Source organism: Odontesthes bonariensis, chromosome 23, assembly GCF_027942865.1.
Source record: "Odontesthes bonariensis isolate fOdoBon6 chromosome 23, fOdoBon6.hap1, whole genome shotgun sequence".
In the NCBI taxonomy this organism is placed as follows: domain Eukaryota; kingdom Metazoa; phylum Chordata; class Actinopteri; order Atheriniformes; family Atherinopsidae; genus Odontesthes; species Odontesthes bonariensis.
In genome coordinates this window covers 29,217,450-29,240,317 of record NC_134528.1, presented here as the reverse complement: position 1 = coordinate 29,240,317, position 22,868 = coordinate 29,217,450, and the positions used below count along the sequence as shown (strand labels likewise).

The 22,868-nt window shown below is 46.3% G+C and overlaps 1 protein-coding gene across 2 annotated transcripts in view; it reads right to left on the bottom strand.

The window, feature by feature from the left end:
- Positions 1-9,399: 9,399 nt before the first annotated feature.
- The window catches only part of abcc3 (ATP-binding cassette, sub-family C (CFTR/MRP), member 3), a 69,617-nt gene continuing 56,148 nt past the window's right edge, over positions 9,400-22,868 (bottom strand). The window contains exons 23-31 of one of the 2 annotated variants that reach the window (XM_075456974.1): positions 21,668-21,981; positions 19,218-19,417; positions 17,025-17,151; positions 16,794-16,895; positions 15,000-15,146; positions 14,756-14,914; positions 13,066-13,232; positions 12,789-12,983; positions 9,400-10,236 (exon numbers count right to left, since the gene is read on the bottom strand). In XM_075456974.1, the coding sequence (XP_075313089.1) occupies positions 10,125-10,236; positions 12,789-12,983; positions 13,066-13,232; positions 14,756-14,914; positions 15,000-15,146; positions 16,794-16,895; positions 17,025-17,151; positions 19,218-19,417; positions 21,668-21,981 (1,523 nt within the window). In that variant the 3' untranslated portion in view covers positions 9,400-10,124. The remainder of the gene's footprint in view (positions 10,237-12,788; positions 12,984-13,065; positions 13,233-14,755; positions 14,915-14,999; positions 15,147-16,793; positions 16,896-17,024; positions 17,152-19,217; positions 19,418-21,667; positions 21,982-22,868) is intronic. The other variant, XM_075456975.1, reaches the window with a different exon arrangement.

Genomic DNA, 22,868 nt, shown 5'->3' with positions numbered 1-22,868 from the left:
CAAGTTCATTTGAAAAAAGTAACTACTGGAAGATTTTGTCACAGATTTCTTTACCTCTGTTGGCTCTTTGATTTGCTTCAATAACTGACAAACGTTAGTCACCAAAAGGACATGTTTCTTTCAGACTAATGCTTGTTGTTAGATGCCTCAGCGTGGAAACAGACTTCCTACAGCAGAATGACCTTTAAGGAACTTTAAGGACTTTGTGTCAAAACCATCCACTAAACTAAAGAATTACCTTGATTTTACCACCTACTCGTATACTTCATTTCATTCAACAGAAGGCTTTTTAAAGAAACAGCTGCTCATGCAGGTGGTGCAGCTGCTGCTCATCAACTCTGACTGGGTCTCTACTCAGAAGAGTCCGTGCTGAATGAAATTCAAACCAATCAGATTATCACACGTGTAATCATATGTTTCACTGGATTTCATTTGTGTCTACGTTCAAGAGCAAGTCTGATAATAAAGGTGTTCTCACATTAGGTTCAAACATTGAGAAAAAGTTGGAGGAATTAGACGAACCACTGAACAGTATTCCTCCCCTTCACACAGCTGTGGATGCAATAAAGGCTGCAGCTAAGAGGAAGGCAGCTGCAAAAATGAACACGGCTAAACCTGTGGAATGGTGGACAGTGAATAAACCAAAGGCTGCGCTCAAATAAAAAGAAAGAACGAATTGCTGTTCTCAAGTTTGAATTTGGAACAGTTCTTTGTAAGATTGTGAACTTCAACCCTCTGCCTCGAGTTCTGTTACTGTAAAAGAATTGGGCTCTCCTCGTGGAAACTCGTTTTGGGTTTCAAATGTAAGAAATGTCCATTCATTTATGCATTGTACCTGTATCCATCCATCAGCTGCCACATCCAGCTGAGGGCGGTGAGTGCAGCAGCACGCCCCAGCTGACATTGGATAGGAGCCGGGGCACACTCAGGTCAGGTCGCCTGTCCATTCCGCAGCTAACAGCACAGCCAAGCAGCAGCATTTCTAACCTTAATACTTTTGGTTGGGACTTTGCCATTGGGCGACCTGGTATCTTTACTCTTCTCCTGCAACACATCCATAGCTCTTAGATCCAAGGACCAAGTCCAGAGTCCAGACTAAACATGGAGAAGCAGCATTTAGCTGTTATGCTGCAAACAAGTGGAACAAACTGCCAGTGGAGATTAAACTTTCACCAAATGGAGACATTTTTAAATCCAGGTTAAAAACATTTCTGTTCTCATGTGTCTATGCATGAAATCTGTACGATATCTTTGAACTTATCCAGACTGTTGCTTGTTTTTAAATTAATTTAAATGATTTTATTTGTTTCTCTTTATATTCTTTTATGTATCTTAATGCTTCTTCCACTCCCTGCTGCAATGCTTTTATTTTACGTAAAGCACTTTGAATTGTTTGTACATGAAATGTGCTATACAAATAAATTTGATTTGATAACCTTGGGCAGTGAAGAACAAATCTTACAGTGATGTCTGTCCAGCAGAGACTATTACAAACCTTCTCACTGAACACTCAATACAACTATAGTGCATTTCCCCAAAAAGTCAAACTTTTCCTATAACATATTGCACAACTTTGGCAGAAGAAGACCAGATACGTGTCACAGATACTGTATTGAGAAAGGCTCTGGAAAAAATTCTGAATGAAGTGTTGACAGAAAAACAAGGAGCGTCTTGCTTTGTCACTGTTTTGCTAAAGTTGTTTTCAATCTGGTTGGGGCGCCTGCAGCACAAACTGCCGGGGCAAGTCAGCAGACAGCCAGTGCCAAACCTGCCTGTCACTCCAAACACCTTTGCCCATAGGCAGGGGCATTACAGAGCAAGCCGGCGCTCTAATTCATTTCTGTTTTTTCAGTTGTGGCATGTCGGAGAGAAAGACAGGGTGTGCACATTAGAAGTAATTTGGGGAAAATATTGAGAAACGCTAACCGCAGTTTGTCTGTCTGTCTGTGTGTGTGTGTGGCGGGGGGGGGGGGGGGGGGGGGGGCAAGAGACATCTTGCTGAGAGGATCCAAAAGCTGCATTTAAGTACTGTTATGGTCTGTGTGTTCTATTGGATCACACTTACGGAAACACTTGGACGACGCAATTTTTTTTCTGTTTCCTTTCAGCTGTTGACCAAAACACATTTGACTGGATTTAAGATGAAGTGCAGATTCCCAGCTTTAATTCAAGGATGTTCGCATCTAATGCAGAATCCCCCCTTTTCAATGGCTTGAATGTATTTTGAAGTTAAACTCAAAAACTTTGCATTCAGGAGCCATTCCTGTGACCGCACACTTTTCAGCCAAAAAAGGAGCTCTTGGTGCAAATGAAACACGGCTGCAGAAACAAAGTCCATCACTGTGACAGTGGGACAGCAGTTGGGTGCAGACGCATCCAAATGCAGCAAAGCAGAAGGCGATACACTTCAACACTTGATAGTACAGATGGTTATTGACTCAAAAGAGGGTAAAGAGGTGGAATATTGTTCGGAGGCCTCGCCGGTCACCTGACCTCTGCTCCATTTCACTTCCTGAACACAAAACTAAAACTAAAAAGATCCACAGAAAGCAACTGATGCAGTAAAGTCCTAAAGATGTAGTAACAAAATGAACATTCTATTCGTGTGAATTTGAGCCCTGGAAAAAATGAAGTTCTACATACTGAGAAATCCTCAGTGAATTTGGACATGAAAAGTGGAGGTTAAAGTCTCTGCACTGGGAATCCACATCACTTAAGTAAGAGCAAGTTGAATATGTTTTGGTAAACAGCCAAAATAACAAATGTCACATTCGTGTCCAAGTTTTTCTGAACCTCACTGTATGTGTGTGAAGGAACCTTTGTGTGAATGTAAGTTCTAGTTCTAGAATGCGCTGCTGAGGGTGGCAGCACGTTGGAGTAGCTCTGTACCTCACATTGAGATTTTTCTTTTTTTCTAAATTTCATTCCTGTTATTTCTTGGAAGAAATTGCATTTTTTAGACAACTGTCCCTTCCTGCCTTGGATGCTGTGCAGCTGGATTAATTTTTCCCAATACTTTTGTATATTTTACTCTTTTGTCATGATGCATAACCATAGCAACAAGGTGGTTTACAACAGGGAGCAGCTGAATAACATTGGAAAAGCAGAAATAATTCGACAACTGAAGCCAGAAATCCCACTGGAATTGAAAAGGAGGCGTCGTGGATGCAGAGCAGGAGCAAAGAGGAAAGAAAGAAAGAAGAAGTTCAAACCATCTCTGCCATCCTGCATCATGGAAAATGTAAGATCGTTAGCTAACAAGTTGGATGAACTTCTAGCCTTGACAAGGACTCAGCAAGAATATCGGGAATGTAGCATTATGTGTTTTACTGAGACATGGCTGCAGGATCATATCCCCGACTCCAGCGTCTCTCTGCCGGGCTTCCTGACTGTACGCGCAGATCGAGATTTAAAGAGTAGCAAGAAAAGGAAAGGGGGTGGATTGGCAGTGCTTGTCAACAACAGATGGTGTCACCCAGGACATGTAACTGTGAAGAGTCGTCTCTGCAGTCCTGACATTGAACTATTGGCAGTGGGTTTTCGTCCATATTATTTGCCAAGAGAGTTCACCAGTGTTGTTTTGGTGGCTGTTTACATTCCACCCTCAGCTGTTGCCGACACTGCATGTGATGTCATCAGTTCCGTTGTTGCTAAGATACAGACTCAACACCCCAATTCTTTTGTGGCAATATCTGGTGATTTTAATCATGCCTCACTCTCTGTTACACTGCCAATTTTTCAACAGTTTGTCAGCTGCTCTACCAGAGAAAACAAGACATTGGATTTGTTTTACACAAATGTCAAGGATTCATACATTTCCAAATCAAGACCTCCCCTGGGTAAATCAGATCACAACCTTGTTTTTCTCTGTTCAGCATATAAACCCCTTGTCCAGAGACTACCTGTCACAAAAAGGACTGTTAGAAAGTGGTCACATGAAGCTGAAGAAGCCTTACAGGGTTGTTTTGATGCAACTGATTGGATTTCTCTTTGTATGCCACATGGAGAGGACATTAATGCCATGACTGAGTGTGTGACTGACTATATAAACTTCTGTGTGGACAACACCATCCCCACCAGAACAGTGAGATGCTTCCCTAATAACAAACCCTGGATCACCAGTGAGCTAAAGGAACTATTGAACAGGAAAAAAAGAGCCTTTAGGGAGCGAGACAGGGAGCTACTGAGGAGTATACAGAAGCAGCTCAAAGTCAAGATCAGAGAGCGCAAGGAGGTGTATAGAAAGAAGCTTGAGAGTAAACTGCAGAGGAACAATATCAGAGATGTGTGGTCAGGAATTAAGAAGATCACAGGCCTCAAGCAGAGGGAGGATCGGATGGATGGAAGTCTGGACAGAGCAAATGAGCTGAACACATTCAAAAAACTCCTCGGTGGCAAGGCCCCGGGGGTGGATGAGGTCCTTCCTGAGTTCCTCAAAGCTCTGGATGTTGTAGGGCTGTCTTGGTTGACACGCCTCTGCAGCATCGCGTGGACATCGGGGGCAGTGCCTCTGGACTGGCAGATCGGGGTGGTGGTCCCCCTCTTTAAAAAGGGGGACCGGAGGGTGTGTTCCAACTATAGGGGGATCACACTCCTCAGCCTCCCTGGTAAGGTCTTTTCGGGGGTACTGGAGAGGAGGATCCGCCGGATAGTCGAATCTCGGATTCAGGAGGTGCAGTGTGGTTTTCATCCTGGCCGTGGAACAGTGGACCAGCTCTATACCCTCCGCAGGATCCTGGAGGGAGCATGGGAGTTCGCCCAACCGGTCTACATGTGTTTTGTGGACTTGGAGAAGGCGTTCGACCGTGTCCCTCGGGGACTCTTGTGGGGGGTGCTCCGGGAGTATGGAGTGCCGGACTCCTTGATATGGGCTGTCCGGTCTCTGTATGACCGGTGTCAGAGTTTGGTCCGCATTGCCGGCAGTAAGTCGGACATGTTTCCTGTGAGGGTTGGACTCCGTCAGGGCTGCCCTTTGTCACCGATTCTGTTCATAATTTTTATGGACAGAATTTCTAGGCGTAGCCAGGGCGTTGAGGGGGTCCGGTTTGGCGACCTCAGAATCGGGTCTCTGCTTTTTGCGGACGATGTGGTTCTGTTGGCGTCGTCAGGCCGTGACCTCCAGCTCTCACTGGAGCGGTTCGCAGCCGAGTGTGAAGCGGCGGGGATGACCATCAGCACCTCCAAGTCTGAGACCATGGTCTTCGGCCGGAAAAGGGTGGAATGCTCTCTCCGGGTCGGGAATGAGATCCTTCCCCAAGTGGAGGAGTTCAAGTATCTCGGGGTCTTGTTCACGAGTGAGGGACGAATGGAACAGGAGATTGACAGACGGATCGGTGCGGCGTCTGCAGTGATGCGGGCTCTGCACCGGCCCGTCGTGGTGAAGAAGGAGCTGAGCCAGAAGGCCAAGCTCTCGATTTACCGGTCAATCTATGTTCCTACCCTCACCTATGGTCACGAGCTGTGAGTAGTGACCGAAAGAAAGAGATCGCGAATACAAGCGGCATAAATGAGTTTCCTCCGCAGGGTGTCTGGGCTCTCCCTTAGAGATAGGGTGAGAAGCTCGGTCATCCGGGAGGGGCTCGGAGTAGAACCGCTGCTCCTCCGCATTGAGAGGAGTCAGATGAGGTGGCTCGGGCATCTGGTTAGGATGCCTCCTGGACGCCTCCCCGGTGAGGTGTTACGGGCCCGTCCCACTGGGAGGAGGCCCCGGGGAAGACCCAGGACACGTTGGAGAGACTATGTTTCTCGGCTGGCCTGGGAACGCCTCGGGGTCCCCCCAGAAGAGCTGGAGGAAGTGGCCGGGGACAGGGACGTCTGGGTCTCTTTGCTTAAGCTGCTGCCCCCGCGACCCGATCCCCGGACCAGCGGAAGATAATGGATGGATGGATGGCATTCTTCAACAGGTTCAGTTCAGGAACAAGCTCACCATCCTCCCCTCCTGTTCCCACCCAAAGAGACACCCCACCCTCCTCTGACCCACAGCTTTCCTGTAACATCTCCACCTCCACCTCAGTCATGGATTCTTCTGCTTCCACTAGTTTGTCATCAACCCAATCAGGAGATGCTGCTGTCCCCTTTGCCTCCCCCTCCCACTTTTCTGTTTCTAGAAGTCAGGTGAAGAGGCAGTTGGAGAGACTGAACCGGAACAAGGCTGCAGGTCCAGATGGTGTCAGCCCCCGAGTCATGAAGGCCTGTGCAGAGCAGCTCTGTGGGATTCTGCAACACCTTTTCAACCTTAGCTTGACCCAAGAGAAGGTACCACTGTTGTGGAAGACATCCTGTCTGGTTCCGGTACCAAAGAAAACTCACCCTTCAGATGTCAATGACTACAGACCTGTTGCCCTGACATCCCACATCATGAAGGTCCTGGAGAGACTCCTGTTGACCCACCTGTGTAAGCAAACCAGCACATATCAGGACCCCCTGCAGTTTGCTTATCGCCATGGAGTTGGAGTTGAAGACGCTATCATACACCTGCTTCAACAAACCCACTGTCATCTGGATAAAGCAGGCAGCACTGTGAGGATCATGATCTTTGATTTCTCCAGTGCATTTAACACAATCCAGCCTGATCTGCTTTGTCTGAAACTCCAGAAGACTCAGGTGGAGGCCTCAACAATCACCTGGATTAATGACTACCTGACAAACAGACCACAGTTTGTCAGACTGAAGAATTGTGTGTCTAACCAGGTGATCAGCAGCACAGGAGCACCACAGGGGACTGTACTCTCACCATTCCTTTTCACTCTGTACACTTCAGACTTCCAGTACAAGTCAGACTCCTGTCATCTACAGAAATATTCAGATGACTCTGCAGTTGTCGGGTGTATCAGAGATGGACAAGAAGCTGAGTACAGAGAGCTGGTGGACCGCTTTGTGGCATGGTGTGGGAACAATCATCTCATCTTGAATGTTAACAAAACAAAGGAGATGATTGTAGATTTCAGGAGAAACGGGGTCAGATCAAACCCTGTTTCCATCATGGGAGAAGAAGTGGAGGTGGTTGAGGAAAATAAATACCTTGGTGTTCATGTGGACAACAGACTGGACTGGAGACACAACAGTGAAGCAATCTACAAGAAAGGACAGAGCAGACTGTACTTCTTGAGGAAGCTAAGGTCCTTCAAGGTTTGCAACAAGATGTTGCAGATCTTCTACAAGTCTGTTGTTGAGAGCGTCATTTCCTCTTGCGTCATCTGTTGGGGCAGCAGCATCAGAACCAGGGACCTAAAAAGACTCAACAACCTGATAAAGAAGGCTGGTTCTGTTCTGGGGACGACTGTGGAACCTCTGGAGACAATAATGCAAAGAAGGATTTTGCATAAAATCAAGAGAATTATGGACAACCCTGAACATCCTCTCCATGAGACTGTTATCAGAAAACAGAGTCTCTTCAGTCAAAGGCTTCTTCAGTTTGGATGCAAAACGGACCGCTACAGGAAATCTTTCCTGCCCACAGCCATCAGCATCTATAATAACTCCTTGATTTAATTGAGCTACATCAACATTTAATTTCCCTCTGGGATAAATAAAGTATTTTTGAATTGAATTGAATTTGAATTGAATTGAATTGAAGCAGTGCAGAAAGTATCCAACAGAGCCGTCACAATGAAGGATGTATTTGGACGTTAAACTCAAAAACTTTGCATTCAGGAGCCATTCCTGTGACCAACATATCACTGTGAGTCATATCACTGTTCATTACAGCACAATAAGGTCTCAGAACACACGTTTGAATTCACTAAGTCTTTAAGGGATCGGGCACAGCTCAGAGAATCCTTATGGCTTCTCTGACTGTGAGCACTCTCTAGTGGATACTCAGGGGAACTGCACACTGACTCACACGTACTGATCCTTTTCTCCTTGTAGCATTTTGCCAATTCCTGCTAGCTCACCGAGGTTAGTTCTGAAACTGCCAAATCACTACATGGATTTACCATGGTGAATATTTTTGGAGCTAAATCTAAGTTTAGTGTAAACCCTCCCCAGTCATGCTACATTACAGCAGGAACTGTCGGGCCTCAGTTAGACCTCGGGCATGCTGTCAGTCACGTCCATCTGTGATTTCCCCTCATTTCATGGTGAACTGTTTGGAAAACCAGACAGTTTGGCATTTTCCTGACTTTTACACTTAAATGAGTCAACTTGAGTAAAACTGGCTCCTTGAGCCTCTTTTCAAAAGACAGAATTTTTTTGTCACGTCGCTTAAATCCTAATCATGGAGTTGGTCCGTCCTAATTCTGACACTTTATTTTTGTATAAAGCTTTTTTTTTTCTTATTCTTTTGCATCTGTCATGTGTAATAATGCAAACAGGAAAGTTATTTACATGTTGGATCAGCTGATTGGGCTTTCCCATTGCCCAAGGAATGCCTGGAATATGACCCCAGATTCAGACAAAGAAGAGGAGACGTCCAGGATGAAGAGCAGAGAAAAAAAGGAGAGAAAGGAGGAGGGATGGCAGTGGTCGTTCACAGCAGATGGTGTAATCCTGGACGTGTTACTGAGAAGCAACATCTCTGCACCCTAACTGTTGTGGCTGTGACTTTCCGTACATGTCGTCTATCGAGTTCATCCCTGTAAGCGGCCGGCATCAGTCGAGTTGTTGCCGAGCGACAAAGAAAACAACCCAATCCAGTCTTTGCCACATTTACTCTCCAAAACTTTTGCCAACCGATTGTTATTTCCATTTAATTTATTTCATTTAGTATATTAATTTATTTAGTATATTCAGTTGGTTTTGCCTCGTAATTTAAACAACTCGAGTAGAACTTCCCTTTAGGGATGAATGAATGAATTATTGAATTGAACTGATAAAAAAAAACACACACTAGACGAAGAGAAAACGTGCTGGAGAAAGGGATCTGGAGACATGGTGGTGGAGCCACCATTGCTGTGGACATGAAACTCTATAGCACCGTAAATCAAAGTGGAAGAGCTCATCATTCGTTCGTCTGTCCTCTTTTGTTAATGATTAGTTCCAAACATGTCAAATGGGAGAGTTTAGGAGATTTATCTGCTTGAATGTAATTCCAGCAGCAGCAGAACCCTGTTGGTTTAATGTGTGATCTCAAACTGGACAGACGGAGGGAAATTTCTCAACACCTGATGATTATGAGTTATTGTTTTTCAGATTTATGCTCCTCCAGAGCCTCAGTGGATGTTACACAAGTCCTGTTGCTGTCGCCCTGATGATCATTCTTCTTCACATCTGAAGCTCTATTTCTTTAAAATTTCCCCCACTGGGGGACGAATAAAGTATTTTTCTCTTCTATTTTCTATTTCTATTCACACTCACCTGTGGAGCTGGACTGATTTTATCCCCAGTCAGCGATTTTAATCCAGGCCAGAGAGATGTCAGAAAGTTCATTTCAACCCATTCACACAAATACTGCTCGTATTTTTTTTCCTTTTTTTTTTTAATAAAAGGCATTGATTTTTTTTTCTTTTTCATATTTTGGTGATACAGAATTCAAGTTTTCATAGATTTGGTTCACAGAAGAATCACATATGTAACTGATAAACTTCCCTAGATGAGACAATTCTTTAAAAAGTAGCATAAATAATGGTACAGTACAAAAATAAGTGGGTTTTTATCACAAAGGTGGAGGTTGTTTTCTTATGAGGAAGGTACAGTGGCACAGCATTCTTTGTAGAAAATACAAAATAAAAAAAAGAAGTTCCTCTTTCTTTTTTAGTTGTTTTGCAGCAGACAGCCGATTAGAAAATGATACATTCACTGGCTTTCTTTATCCCACTGACAGAAGGCACTACAGCGCAGACTTGGATCGAGTAGCATTTGCATTGTTTTTTTCCTGTTTTTTTTTTCCTATTTAGATGCCAGAGAAGCAGGCGGAGACAGGACAGTAAGAAAAGGAGAGCATGTATCGACTGTACTGCCTGATGTGGCTTCTGACAAAACCTACAAGTGTTACCTGACCCAAGTCTGCAAGAGAGGTCAGGCTTCATTCCAAATGAGCAGGATGTGTCCTAAAAAAACCAAACAAACAAAAAATAATAATGAGTGCACATGAAAAACACCCCTCAGTTCGGCTGCCGAGTGTAGAACGCAGACTGAAGGAAAGCGAGCAGATCCTCCACCCTGGTCTGGACAAACAGGCGGCTCTACTGCGACAGTCCTGCATCTTTAGTCATGCTGTAGAAGATTCCTCTCTTTGAGATGAGGTTTGTGGGGGTATCAAACTCGGCTATCTGTCCCTTGTCCAACACCAGCACTCTGTGAGAGGAGAGAACAGAGAACGATTCATTCACAAAGCTTTTAAAACACAAAAACCCGGAGCAACTCCACACCATAATCACAGTGGGTGTGCAGTGTTTCTGTTGCAGTGATGCCAAAGTGATGCCACAGCACCATGAGGTGTTCAGATAATCGGTGTCAGGGTGTCGGAGAATCAATGATCTGTTAAAGAAAACACGTCCCTGCTACTAAATACTGAATACTAGGAATAAAATGAAGAGGATCAGTGGACAGGCTGAAAATGCTTTCTTTCAACTTATGGTAAACTTTTCTGGGAATGTCACACCAGGACGGGCCCCCAGAGGACGGACCCACACAGGACGGGCCCCCACAGGACGGGCCCACACAGGACGGGCCCACACAGGACGGGCCCCCACAGGACGGACCCCCACAGGACGGGCCCACAGAGGACGGGCCCACACAGGACGGGCCCACAGGACGGACCCACACAGGACGGGTCCACACAGGACGGACCCACACAGGACGGGCCCACACAGGACGGGCCCCCACAGGACGGGCCCCCACAGGACGGGTCCACACAGGACGGGCCCACAGAGGACGGGCCCACACAGGACGGGCCCCCACAGGACGGACCCCCACAGGACGGGCCCCCACAGGACGGGTCCACACAGGACGGGCCCACACAGGACGGGTCCACACAGGACGGGCCCACACAGGACGGGCCCACAGGACGGACCCACACAGGACGGGCCCCCACAGGACGGGCCCACAGAGGACGGGCCCCCACAGGACGGGCCCCCACAGGACGGGCCCCCACAGGACGGGCCCACACAGGACGGGTCCACACAGGACGGGCCCCCACAGGACGGGCCCACAGAGGACGGGCCCACAGAGGACGGGCCCACACAGGACGGGCCCACAGAGGACGGGCCCCCACAGGACTGGCCCACAGAGGACGGGCCCCCAGAGGACGGGCCCACACAGGACGGGCCCCCACAGGACGGGCCCACACAGGACGGGCCCACACAGGACGGGCCCCCACAGGACGGGCCCACAGAGGACTGGCCCCCACAGGACGGGCCCACAGAGGACTGGCCCCCACAGAGGACGGGCCCACAGAGGACGGGCCCCCAGAGGACGGGCCCACACAGGACGGGCCCCCACAGGACGGGCCCACACAGGACGGGCCCCCACAGGACGGGCCCACAGAGGACTGGCCCACACAGGACGGGCCCACACAGGACGGGCCCCCACAGGACGGGCCCACACAGAACGGGCCCACACAGAACGGGCCCACAGAGGACGGGCCCACAGAGGACGGGCCCCCAGAGGACGGGCCCACACAGGACGGGCCCACACAGGACGGGCCCCCACAGGACGGGCCCCCACAGGACGGGCCCACACAGAACGGGCCCACACAGAACGGGCCCACAGAGGACGGGCCCACAGAGGACGGGCCCACACAGGACGGGCCCACACAGGACGGGCCCCCACAGGACGGGCCCACACAGGACGGGCCCTGAGGCCTCAAACATAAAGACCACCTTAAGTGTTTCTATTATTCTGATTCCACTTCCTGTCTTCCAGTATCCTGCAGCTCACTTTGGTGCCGGCTCTGCTCTCAGCAGTCAGACTTTTATTCAGTTGGCAAAGATCAATGTTGACAACAAAGGTTTGGTGGTAGAGGAGGAGCAGGGTTTTATGTTTTTTACCTTGTTATGGGGCACCATAGATGCCACCTAATCTTTTTTATGTTCCCTCGCTGATGACAGTCATGGCCTGAGGTGAGGTGCTGACTCAAGGATGAACTGATTAGAATTTGGTGGTCAAAGGTAATTTCACAGAAATGTCCGATAGGAGACCGCTGGGATAGGCTCCAGCCCCCCCGCGACCCCACCGACGGATTAAGCGGGTATAGAAAATGGACGGATGTCTGATAGGATAAAAATGAAAAAGTGACCACATTTTATATCCACAAGATGAACTTCACACAGTGTGACACCATAATGTTCAGCAAGAACCCTTCTGGCCGTCACTTTGGCTATATTTTATATTATATGCACTTTGAATTACCTTGTGTACGAATTGTGCTCTATAAATAAAATTGCCTTGCCTATATTTAGTCAATTACATTTCACATATACACATTATTACTTATTTAAGAATGCCGAGGAAAGACATCAGCACTGATCTTAGAAAAGTCATTGTTGCTGTTTATCAATCTGGGAAGGGTTATGAGACCATTTCCAAAGTGGAAAACATTCAGACAGTTTACAATCATCCCAGGAGTTGATATCCCAGCAATGCTCAGATCCCAAACACAGCTGCAGATCTACAGCAGAATGTGTGAAGAAGAGAAGAGTCGAGGTGTTGCAATGGTCCAGTTAAAGTCCAGACCTCAGCCTGACTGAGATGCTGTGCTGGGACCTTCAGAGAGCTGTGCAATCCTTAATGATCCGAGGACACTGACATGAAGAGGCAACATTATTTTGTTCATTTTCTTATGTGCTGTTATCAGTTTGATGGATTTTCCCTTTGAGCTAATCATGAATATACTGCACATATCAAACCTTGTGTAGTCCATGATAGTGTTGAGTCTGTGTGCAATGGTGAAGACGGTGCAGTCTTCAAACTGAGTCCTTATGGTGGACTGGATGAGATCATCCGTCTCCAGGTCGATAGCAGCGGTAGCTTCATCCAGGATGAGAATCCTCGTCTTCCTCAGTAGAGCTCGAGCCAGGCACACCAGCTGCCTCTGACCCACACTGGAGAAAAAAACAAGGCTTTAAAAACAACCCTCCCAGGCAGCTTTCCTCACCCCCTTTGCTTCCTCTCTCCTGGACGCACCTGAGGTTCTCTCCTCCCTCTGAACACTCCAGCTCCAGCTTGGCCGGCTGGTTGCTGACAAACTTGTGCAGGTGAGAATGTTCCAGAGCTTTCCACACCTCTTCATCGTTATACTTCTCAAAAGGGTCCAGGTTCATCCTCAGCGTCCCAGAGAACAGCACGGGCTCCTGCGAGAGGGGCGGAGCTTTGAGAAAACTGACAGACGCAAACAGCCCAGAGCAGCGCCGGGCGGTTCATCTTCATGAAAGGTCAGCGCTGCAGCTTTTCAGTAAACTGATTTTTAGCTTACTTTTGATCTCTTCCCGAGATACTGAATTGGAAAACTGTCCCTCATTATTGCAGCTCTAGTTTTAGTTCTACGACCCCAATTCCCAAAAAGTTCTGACACTGTGTAAAACATTGATAAAAACAGAATACAAGGATTTGCAAATCTCGTATAAAAAGCCACAACAGAACATAGAAAACATATCAAATGTTGAGAGAGACATTTCAGCAGTGCTTGAAAAACATGAGCTCATCTGGAATTAGGTGGAAGTCTCAAAAAAGTTGCGACGGGGGGGCAACAAAAGTCGAGTAGGTGGTTCTGAAAAGAAACACGTTCCAGCTGGACTCAGTAACACGACTGAATAAAAGTCGAGTACCGCCCACCAGCACCAACAGGAAGCGTCGCCATGAATCCCGTATCTGACCGCAGGGAATCGGGGCTGTGATCAAGTTCCAGTTGTAGTCGTCAGATTTTAATTAAAAAGTTAAAAAAAAAAATTTTTTAAATCAATGTTTTTTTATTGTCTTTTTACAAGAGATATATATTCCCAAAGCAGCAGAACAACTATGAAGTTGTTACTGCAGACGGCCTAAACCTCCCGTCAGACTACGGTACAACGCAGGATGCTGACCAGTTTATGCCAGCAGGTGGCAGACTTGTACCATGAACTTCGACTTTTACCCACATAATTACTTTTACATAACAAATATACTCGTATTATACAATAAAATGTCTAACGTAAGAAGTTTTTTTAGCCACTCCTGAGTTTACACTCTTGTGGACGCCCACCACTTAAATCTGGGGACTTGCCTGAGGAGCAGCTATTTTTGTTAGTTAGTCGGTCAATTTCTCAGAATTCAATGTTGGATTTTTTTCAGGAGCTGTGAAGACGATGTTGAAAAGCGACGTCGGGTCACAGAGTACTGTGGCTGGTGTTTGGGGGGGGGGGTTCTAACAAAATTGCTAAGAAAATTACAGGCGTGTCTGTCTGAGGCAGAGTCTACTGGGAAGTAAAGATGTGCAGCGACTCAGCAATCGGCAAAAAAATTACATTAAACTTGAATGTTCAATCATCTGCAGAAACAGAACATCATAAAAAGATCCAGAGAGTCTGGAGACACCTCTGTGTGCACAGGAGCAGGGCTGAAAATCCGTATGGGATGCCTTCAGGCCCGCAGGCATTAAAAAGTGGGATTCTGACATGAAAATCCCTGCGTGGGCTCAGTCTGCGAGCACAGTTCAAGTAAGGCACAACGCTCCTCTTCCAAACGTCTCCTCAGTTCCCAGATGTTTACAGATGTTCCAACAGCATGGCTTCCAAGTGGAAGAGTTCAGGTGCTGCCATCACATTTAAGATGAGCTAACATTTTCCATGTTTTCTATGTCCCAATGTGAATAAAAGATCGGTTTAAAACCCTCCTGTACCTGTGGAATGATGGTGAGTTTGGACCTCAGGTCGTGCAGGCCGATCTCTGAGATCTTCACATCGTCGATGGTGATCTCTCCTGCAGCAGCTTCCAGCAGTCTGAAGAGGCAGAGCGTCATGGAGGACTTGCCGGCTCCCGTGCGACCCACAATGCCAATCTGCACAGAGCCACGCAGAACCGTTGTGAGCCCCCCAGCTGAACCCTTGTTGCTTACAATAAGAACAAAAAAAACCTCTTGGCACCTTCTCTCCTCCCTTGACGTTCAGCGTGATGTTCTTCAGGACGAGGTCCAGACCCTCGCGGTACCGAACGCTGTACTCGTGGAACTCCACGTTCCCCTCCATGGGCCATTCAGCGGGGGGCTTCTTGTCCTCCACGTCCCAGGGGGCCTGTGAGCAGAAACACATACTCTCTGAACAACTCGTCGGCCTGCTGGTCTTTTGTTTATCACTCGAAGAACTACAAGAGTTGGCCTCCTGAGTGACCGTGGTGCCAGACATCTTTTCACCTCTGGGGCATATTGGACGCTCCAAAGGAACGCTTTCACCAACAGTTTCAGAAGGTAATGTACTGAAATGGGCATACAATGTGACGCCTGCTGAAAACGTACATGCTGTGCAGTGCGGGGCTCGTCTTATGTAACATGGGCGCTCACGTTGGCTCCGGGTTATGTAACATTTCTGGATCTGGTTACAGTTTATAGGTCTTGTGTTGTTTGAGCTGATCTGTGGGGCGGTTTTATGGAGTGTGGGCAAATTCCTGCGTTTTCAGTGCAGCCCGGAGCCAACACCACTTTAACAGTAAATAGAGTGTTGGAAATGAGCAGAGATAGACACGTCCCACGTGGATGCTCATAGGCAGAATCAGGGGGACTACAACACTGGCAAAATATCCGACTTGTGGACCTGGGCATCAGGGTTACAAAAGCAGGTTAGAGGTGCGATTTAACCATCTGTCAATGATACACTTATGTGAACATATTTGGAGCAGACTTTAAACATGAAGGCAGAACAGACCTGTTATTGTTCCTCTAACATCTAACCATCATTCACAACCCGGACCAAACAAACGTTGCACATGTTTTTCTATCAAATGCAATAGCTGATGCATTTTCTACGTTTTCAACAGCCTTTCTGCCGCTCAGTGGCCAAGAGGCCGTAACTAAAGTCATCACCCCTTCTATACCTCTGCTGCTCAGTGGCCAAGAGGCTGTAACTACAGTCATCACCCCTTCTATACCTCTGCTGCTCAGTGGCCAAGAGGCCGTAACTACAGTCATCACCCCTTCTATACCTCTGCTGCTCAGTGGCCAAGAGGCTGTAACTACAGTCATCACCCCTTCTATACCTCTGCTGCTCAGTGGCCAAGAGGCTGTAACTACAGTCATCACCCCTTCTATACCTCTGCTGCTCAGGGTTGTTGGTTTCCAGGTGGAAGTAAATACGATGTAAAGGCTTAGTAAAGACAAAGAATGTGTCAAACTTACTGCTGGATTGTGTTATTTCTGTCTATAAATTGCAAAAACATATGTTTCCGGTTTATTTCGTGATATTTTTTTTACTTTTACACATCGACTGACAAACAGAGATCTCTTGTATCAGGAAAATGAATCCAACTTATTGGCTTTAACTCATTTAAGATGTGTTGCTTCTCCTTCCATTGTGTGTGTGTGTGTGTGTGTGTGTGTGTGTGTGTGTGTGTGTGTGTGTGTGTGTGTGTGTACGTGTAAGGCAGCCGGGTCAGCTGACACAGCAGAGAAAACGGAACAAAACATCCGGTGATTTTTCAGTGCACCCACAGAAAGCAAATGGTCCTGAGTTGGATCAAAGGCAGTGTGGTGAAGTGGTGAAGTTTAAAGAAGACGTTTCATCAGGAGAAAGAAACCCTGAGAACAGAGCTGGGCTCAGTCTGGTGATCATTTTGTTTGGTAGTCTGGAAAGAAGCTTGGGTCTGTTCTGAGAGAAACACTGGGACACAGGAACACACTGAGTGATGAATGAACATGGTCTCCATCTGGAATATGCTGCACAGCCTACCTCTGTCTTGGTCTCAGAGTATTCCTTCACTCTCTCCACTGCTACAATGTTGTTCTCCAGATCTGAAGTCATGCGCACCATCCAGTTCAGAGACATGGTCACCTGTAAGAACAATAATCTGTGAAGCCTCTCTGAACACCACGGCAACAGTGATACACATGAGACATAAAAGACTGAGACAGGACCACTGTAAGCGAGGGGTTAACTGCTTCCTGATCACATGACAGTTACCTGAAGAGCGTAGGACACCGACAAACCCACCAGGCCCGGGTTCAGACTCTCCTTTCCAGTCACGGCGAACAGGGCGGCGAACAACACGATGCAGTTTCCGATGAACTCGATACGCACTCCGAGCCACCTGAACGACAGCAGGGTCCAGTGAGAACAAGTTCCACGTCATGGGGGGACGCGAGGAACTCAGCCACTGATATTCATATGCAAGAGTATTCAAGTGCTGATTCACGTTTGTCTTGCTGATGGACGGGGCTCTGAGTGGCTGAAAGAGCTGTGCTTTGACTGGAGAAAAAGAAGAGCGAGCTGCGGTGTGCTGTCAGATAGCTGTTGCTTAGACGCGACTACATACGATGTGCAGTGGATGGAGTCTGAGTGTGTGTAGGTTTTGTGTTGAGTTTTCCTTTCCTTCCGCGTCTTTCAGCCTCTGTTCACAGCCACCAGCTCCGACAGGACTGCCAGCACACTGCTTCACTTCTCCATCACAACTACAACGGAGATGTGATGCTTCTCTCCTCGTAATGATCATCACCATCTGAGAAAGCTGAGCTCTCGTGTGACGGCTTTTCTTTCAATAGAACCTAAACTGGACTCGGTTTATATTGGTGATAATGATTTGACATGAGAGCAATTCAATTCAGTTTATATCATTTCCCTTTGGGGGATTATTAAACTGAATATATTTGTTTGTTTGCTCGTACAATTTGAAACTTTTGATTATTAGTCAGCCTAATCCAGTTCTAAGGTTTTACAGATCAGGACATTTAAAAAAAGTGCTTACCGGGTCTTAAAATGAGGCAAAAACAAGCTCAGATGAACAGTAACACATGACATATGGCACAGCATCATTTACTGAATAAAAACTAAGCCAAAAGACCGAAGCAGTGTCCAAAAAGTGACTTAATGCAGGTTTAGTATCGTGTTAAAACCACTTTTATCAGCAATTACTCAAAGTAATCATTTGCTGTGTGATGTTATCAGTCTCTAACTTCGTTGTGGAGTCATTTTAGTCCACTCTTCTTTTCAATGTTGCTTCAGTTAATTGAAGTTTGTGTGCGTTCATATACACGTTATTGCTATCAGGCTGAGGTCTGGACTTTGACTGGACCATTGCAACACCTCGACTCTTCTCTTCTTCACAAATTCTGCTGTAGATCTGCTGCTGTGTTTGGGATCTTTGTCCTGTTGATGAACCAGTTTCAGTCCAGCTTTAGCTGTCGGACAGACGGCCCCACATCTGACTCTAGAACACTTTTGGTATCCAGAGGAGTTGATGGACTCAATGACTGCAAGGTGCCCAGGTCCTGTGGCTGCAGAACAAGCCCAGATCATCAGCCCTCCACCACCGTGCTTGACAGCTGGTGTGAGGTGTTTGGTTTCCTCTTTCTTTAGTTTGTTCAGGTGCAGCTTTGCAACCCTAAGCTGTGCTGCCATGTTCTTTTTAGAGACAAGAGGCTTTCTCCTGCAGCCCTTCCAACAAGCCTCTGATTGCTTCAGACCAGCAAAACTTCTGCTTTTATAGAGCTGCTCACACTTACTGATGATCAATGAATCAAGTGGATTTGATTAGCAGATAGTGGAGCCCAGAGTTCAAACTAGACACAGTGAAGCAGCTTTTAGCTGTTATGCTGCACACAACTGGAACAAACTACCAGCAGAACTGAAATCAGCCCCAACTGTAAGCACTTTTAAATCCAGGTTAAAAACATTTCTCTTTCGGTGTGCTTATGGTTGATTTCCTTTAAATAATTTTAAAACATAATGCTATAAATCCTCTTAATCTTTTATATCTTTTTTCCCTCTTCTTTGATTGCTTTTAACTGTGTGTTTTAATTTTTATTCAATTTTTTTTATTCTCTTTAAATTGCTTGTTTTTGTGCTGCTTTATGCTGTTCTTTTAAATGCCTTGTGTTTATGTAAAGCACATTGAGTTGCCTGTGGTATGAAATGCGCTATATAAATAAAGATGCCTTGCCTAGCAGCACCAGGCTGCTACGTACCCTCTTAATATGGACTGAGTCTGTACATGTCATGTGTTGGTGTTCCACTGATTTTGTATTTACCTATTATGAAAAGCTGCTAAGGGCCGGATGATTTATCATTAGGTCTCCTGTATGACACCAGTGGCTGAGAGACAGAAAGATTTCAACAAAACTGGAACACAGAGCTGCTTTTCTGCGGCAAGACACTTACCTGTTGGACACTATACCAGGGTAGTAACTCTTTTGGTTCTCATCCACTTTCATATCACTCATCAGAACAAAGGCAGTGTGTCTGCCATAGGCTCGGATTACATTAGAGCCTGTGACGGTCTCAGAGAAATGGGAGTAAATGGGAGAGCGGCTGACCGACTCCAGACGCTTAAGCTGCCGAGACGTGGCAACGTAAAATCTCTACAGGCGTTGAGGGGGAGAGAAACAAACACAAGGTTACAACCTGATCGGGCTTCACACAGGCTCAGAAACTGTTAATGTTGCACATGTATGAGCCCGCACACGCACACACACGCACACACACGCACGCACACAGAGTAATAAAGGAAGGCCGTGTGGAACAAAACACCTGCAGTCATTTGATATTCTAATTTTCAGATTGTTGACAAGGTGCCAGCTAACGTTCTCAGTCTACACCAGCGCTCCATCATCGACCTGAGGAACGCTGGAGCTGCAGTGGACTGCAATGCTGGAAGTAGAACCGATTCTTAACTGCAGGGGGTTTGCTTTCCATTGCACAAATATTGTTGTTAAAATCTGATTTACAGAATCAGAAACGACGTTTTTTTTTTTGTTTTCATTAGTACAAACAGTTTGTTCTCATATTGTTTCCATCAATATGAAAGAGTAGAGCCGATCAGCAGATGCGTCATGCAGCATAGAGACAGCCATGCAGGACGGGTGCCGTGACAGAGCAGCAGGAACAGTATGGGTTTGAGTTAGTAGACCTGATTTTAGTCATTGGGGGGTCCAGTTAGATTCACAACACAGAACCTCCCTTTCATCTGTGACATTTTCTAGAGATCTGTTAAGGTCTGGTAGAGAAGAGTGTTGTCGCCACAGTCTAAACTGTCCAATAAAATACTTCAGAGGGTTTTTTTTTCCTTTTCCTGAGCCCTTGATGTAACCACCTACAATCTCACACTGCCAAAAAAGGAAAGAAATACCCTCATTTTACAGAGAAAATGCAAGTGGCCTTTGTCTTTTTGATTTGGCAAAAGTTAGACTTGATTCAGTATTTTTCCAAAAATCAACAAAAAGAGGAATCAGCGTAGCCGTGATGAGGACGGCAAATACACCACCATTAACGCGCGTAGTTTTCTACCTCCTACAACCACTGACGTGTGAGACCGAGCTGCTCGCAGGGCAGAAATATCCTCATCAGTCCACTGTGATCTCACCTAATACTAAAACCTGAGCAGGAATGCGTGGCTGAGGAAAGGTCTCATGTCTACAACATCCACACCTAGAGTTCAAGAAAATGATGGAGGCAGCTTCTCTATGACTGACTAATAAACAGCTTTAAGCATGTAAAAATAAACACAGCCCTTTTCTCAACATCTGATATGAGATTAGTGAAGATATTTCTGCCTTCAGAGCAGCCCTGAATCCAAGAGCCGACCCAAACGGATATCGGCAATGTCAGGATGCAGATATATCAGCAGAAGGGTGAACTACGAAGCACGGGCGGATTTCTGAACTGAACTACTACTAAACTAAACCTCCACTCTGAGACACAACAGTGGTTCTGATCTTTTCGCTCATCTTAAAAGAGCCGTTTTACACCGTTGCTCTTAAAAACATCATACTGTCATGAGGATGCAAAAATGATTACTAATCAGAATTCAAATGAAGCAATTAGGACACGAAGTGCTCAGTTACCATCTGCCTGCTGGAGAGGTGCGTTTAGCTCCGACACTGTGCCATCACAAGGTGGCCGTCACATCATCGTCTCACACCCAATCAAAGTCAAAATATGAAAACGCACAGCTTGTTCTGACTCATCCGCTAAATGCAGGTTCCTGCGTATTGGAAAGCTTCTTTAGTGGCAGAATGCACAGCCCGACAGGTTTCATGAAGAATGCATTTCCACAGCTGAGAATCATTGTCACTTCAACACTGAGTTCTGCTCAAAAGGGCAGATTTTTAGTTCAGGTTACCAACCATTTCATGGATTAAATGCTAAAAAAAAATTATAATTATTATTATTTTTTTTAAATCACTGTATAATTAATACGAGCACTTTCAATTCGGTAACAATATCGTGCACCGAAATAGATTCAACTCTCTAACTCTGAAAAAGCCGCCACCAGATGATTTCATTCCAAACTCTGACTCCAAATACCTCACCGAGGCATCCGTCCGGCTTCGTAGTACTCCCCTCTGATCCAGCTGACATGTCTTGCTGCGGTGTTTCTTGTAACCAGCCCAAGAGGCTTCCGCTCTTGACCTCCACAGCTGCTACATGCACGCACACAGCTGACTACGACTACTGCACTAACAAAGATCAAAGGACGCTCGGCCTAAAGCTCTAGAACAGCGATTATCGGTTCTTCAAACACATGCAACAATCTACCAGCACACTCACTCAGCAGCACTCTCAGCCATGTGTGTTGTTTTAATGAGTTAGCAGACTCGTTTCCTATTTACCTGAACCCACCAATAGAACACCATTAACGGGGCTATGACTATGAGGAACATTGGGGTGAGGGCAGAGCATATGAGCAGCACATTCAGTGTGTACCAGAAAGTGCGCATCCATATGTCAATATTATCTGGGATGTGGGAGTCTATAGAATCCACGTCTTTGCTGAAGCGGTTTAGTAACCGCCCAGTCGGGGTGCTCTCGAAGAAGGCCTGCGGAGCTCGCAGGACCCCCTGAAGCATGTTGTAGTGCGTGAGCTTGGCCGCCCGCAGCATACTGTAGGCCCGGCACAGCAGGCAGTTAACCAAAATCAGCACACCTGCGAGAAGGGGGGAGGGGAGGGGAGGGGGTCAAGTGTGACAACAAAACAACATCTGTGTTAAATGGATAAGGAGCTGTTCCTTCTGTTTAATGACACAGCAGCTTCCACACGAGACTGAAAACAAGACCAAGTTAAATCACTTTCTCCTTTTTTTTTATAAAAAAATAGCTTCCTTTTATTTCCTGTTTGCTGTCAAGTGATTATTACAGCTGAGTGGAACTACGAGTACAGGACCTTTGGTGTCCCGGGACCCATGTGTGCATGTGTGTGCGTGTGTGTGTGTGTGTGTGTGTCTGAGACTAAACATCTGTCACCGCCCTATGAAACAACATCACCTGCTCCTGCACGAGCCCCCAGTGACTCTGGACTTTAGCTATTTGACCAAGTCAGTAAATCAAATGTGTTAACTGCACACACTTCCCATGTGCCAAAGCACAGCACTAATCCAGCAGCCGCACATTATCAGCTCAGGGATGAGCTCAAACTACCTTCATTCAGAACCAAACAAACGGAAGTGATGAAGGAAGGACATTACCAGGCTGAACTGACTCATACCCGATTCTTTAAGGGCTGTTTAGACACATGCATTAAAAAAGTCCATTTTTAGAACATACCAACACAATAATTAGTTTCTTTCTATTGTCATATGAACGTCTTTACTGTATAAATGGCTGTTTCTTTTCAGATTAAGGGCTTATACTGCTGTGCATGCATCCTTATGCATGTATGACTGATCTGAGCTCTTATCCAGCTTAACCGTCACAGCAGTTTTAAAATCTTTACACTGGCATCCAGTCAGTCACAGAATAGATTTTATAAGCCTGCTGATGGTTTACAAATCCCAGAACGGTACATCTGTGATATGTTCAGAGAATATAAACCTA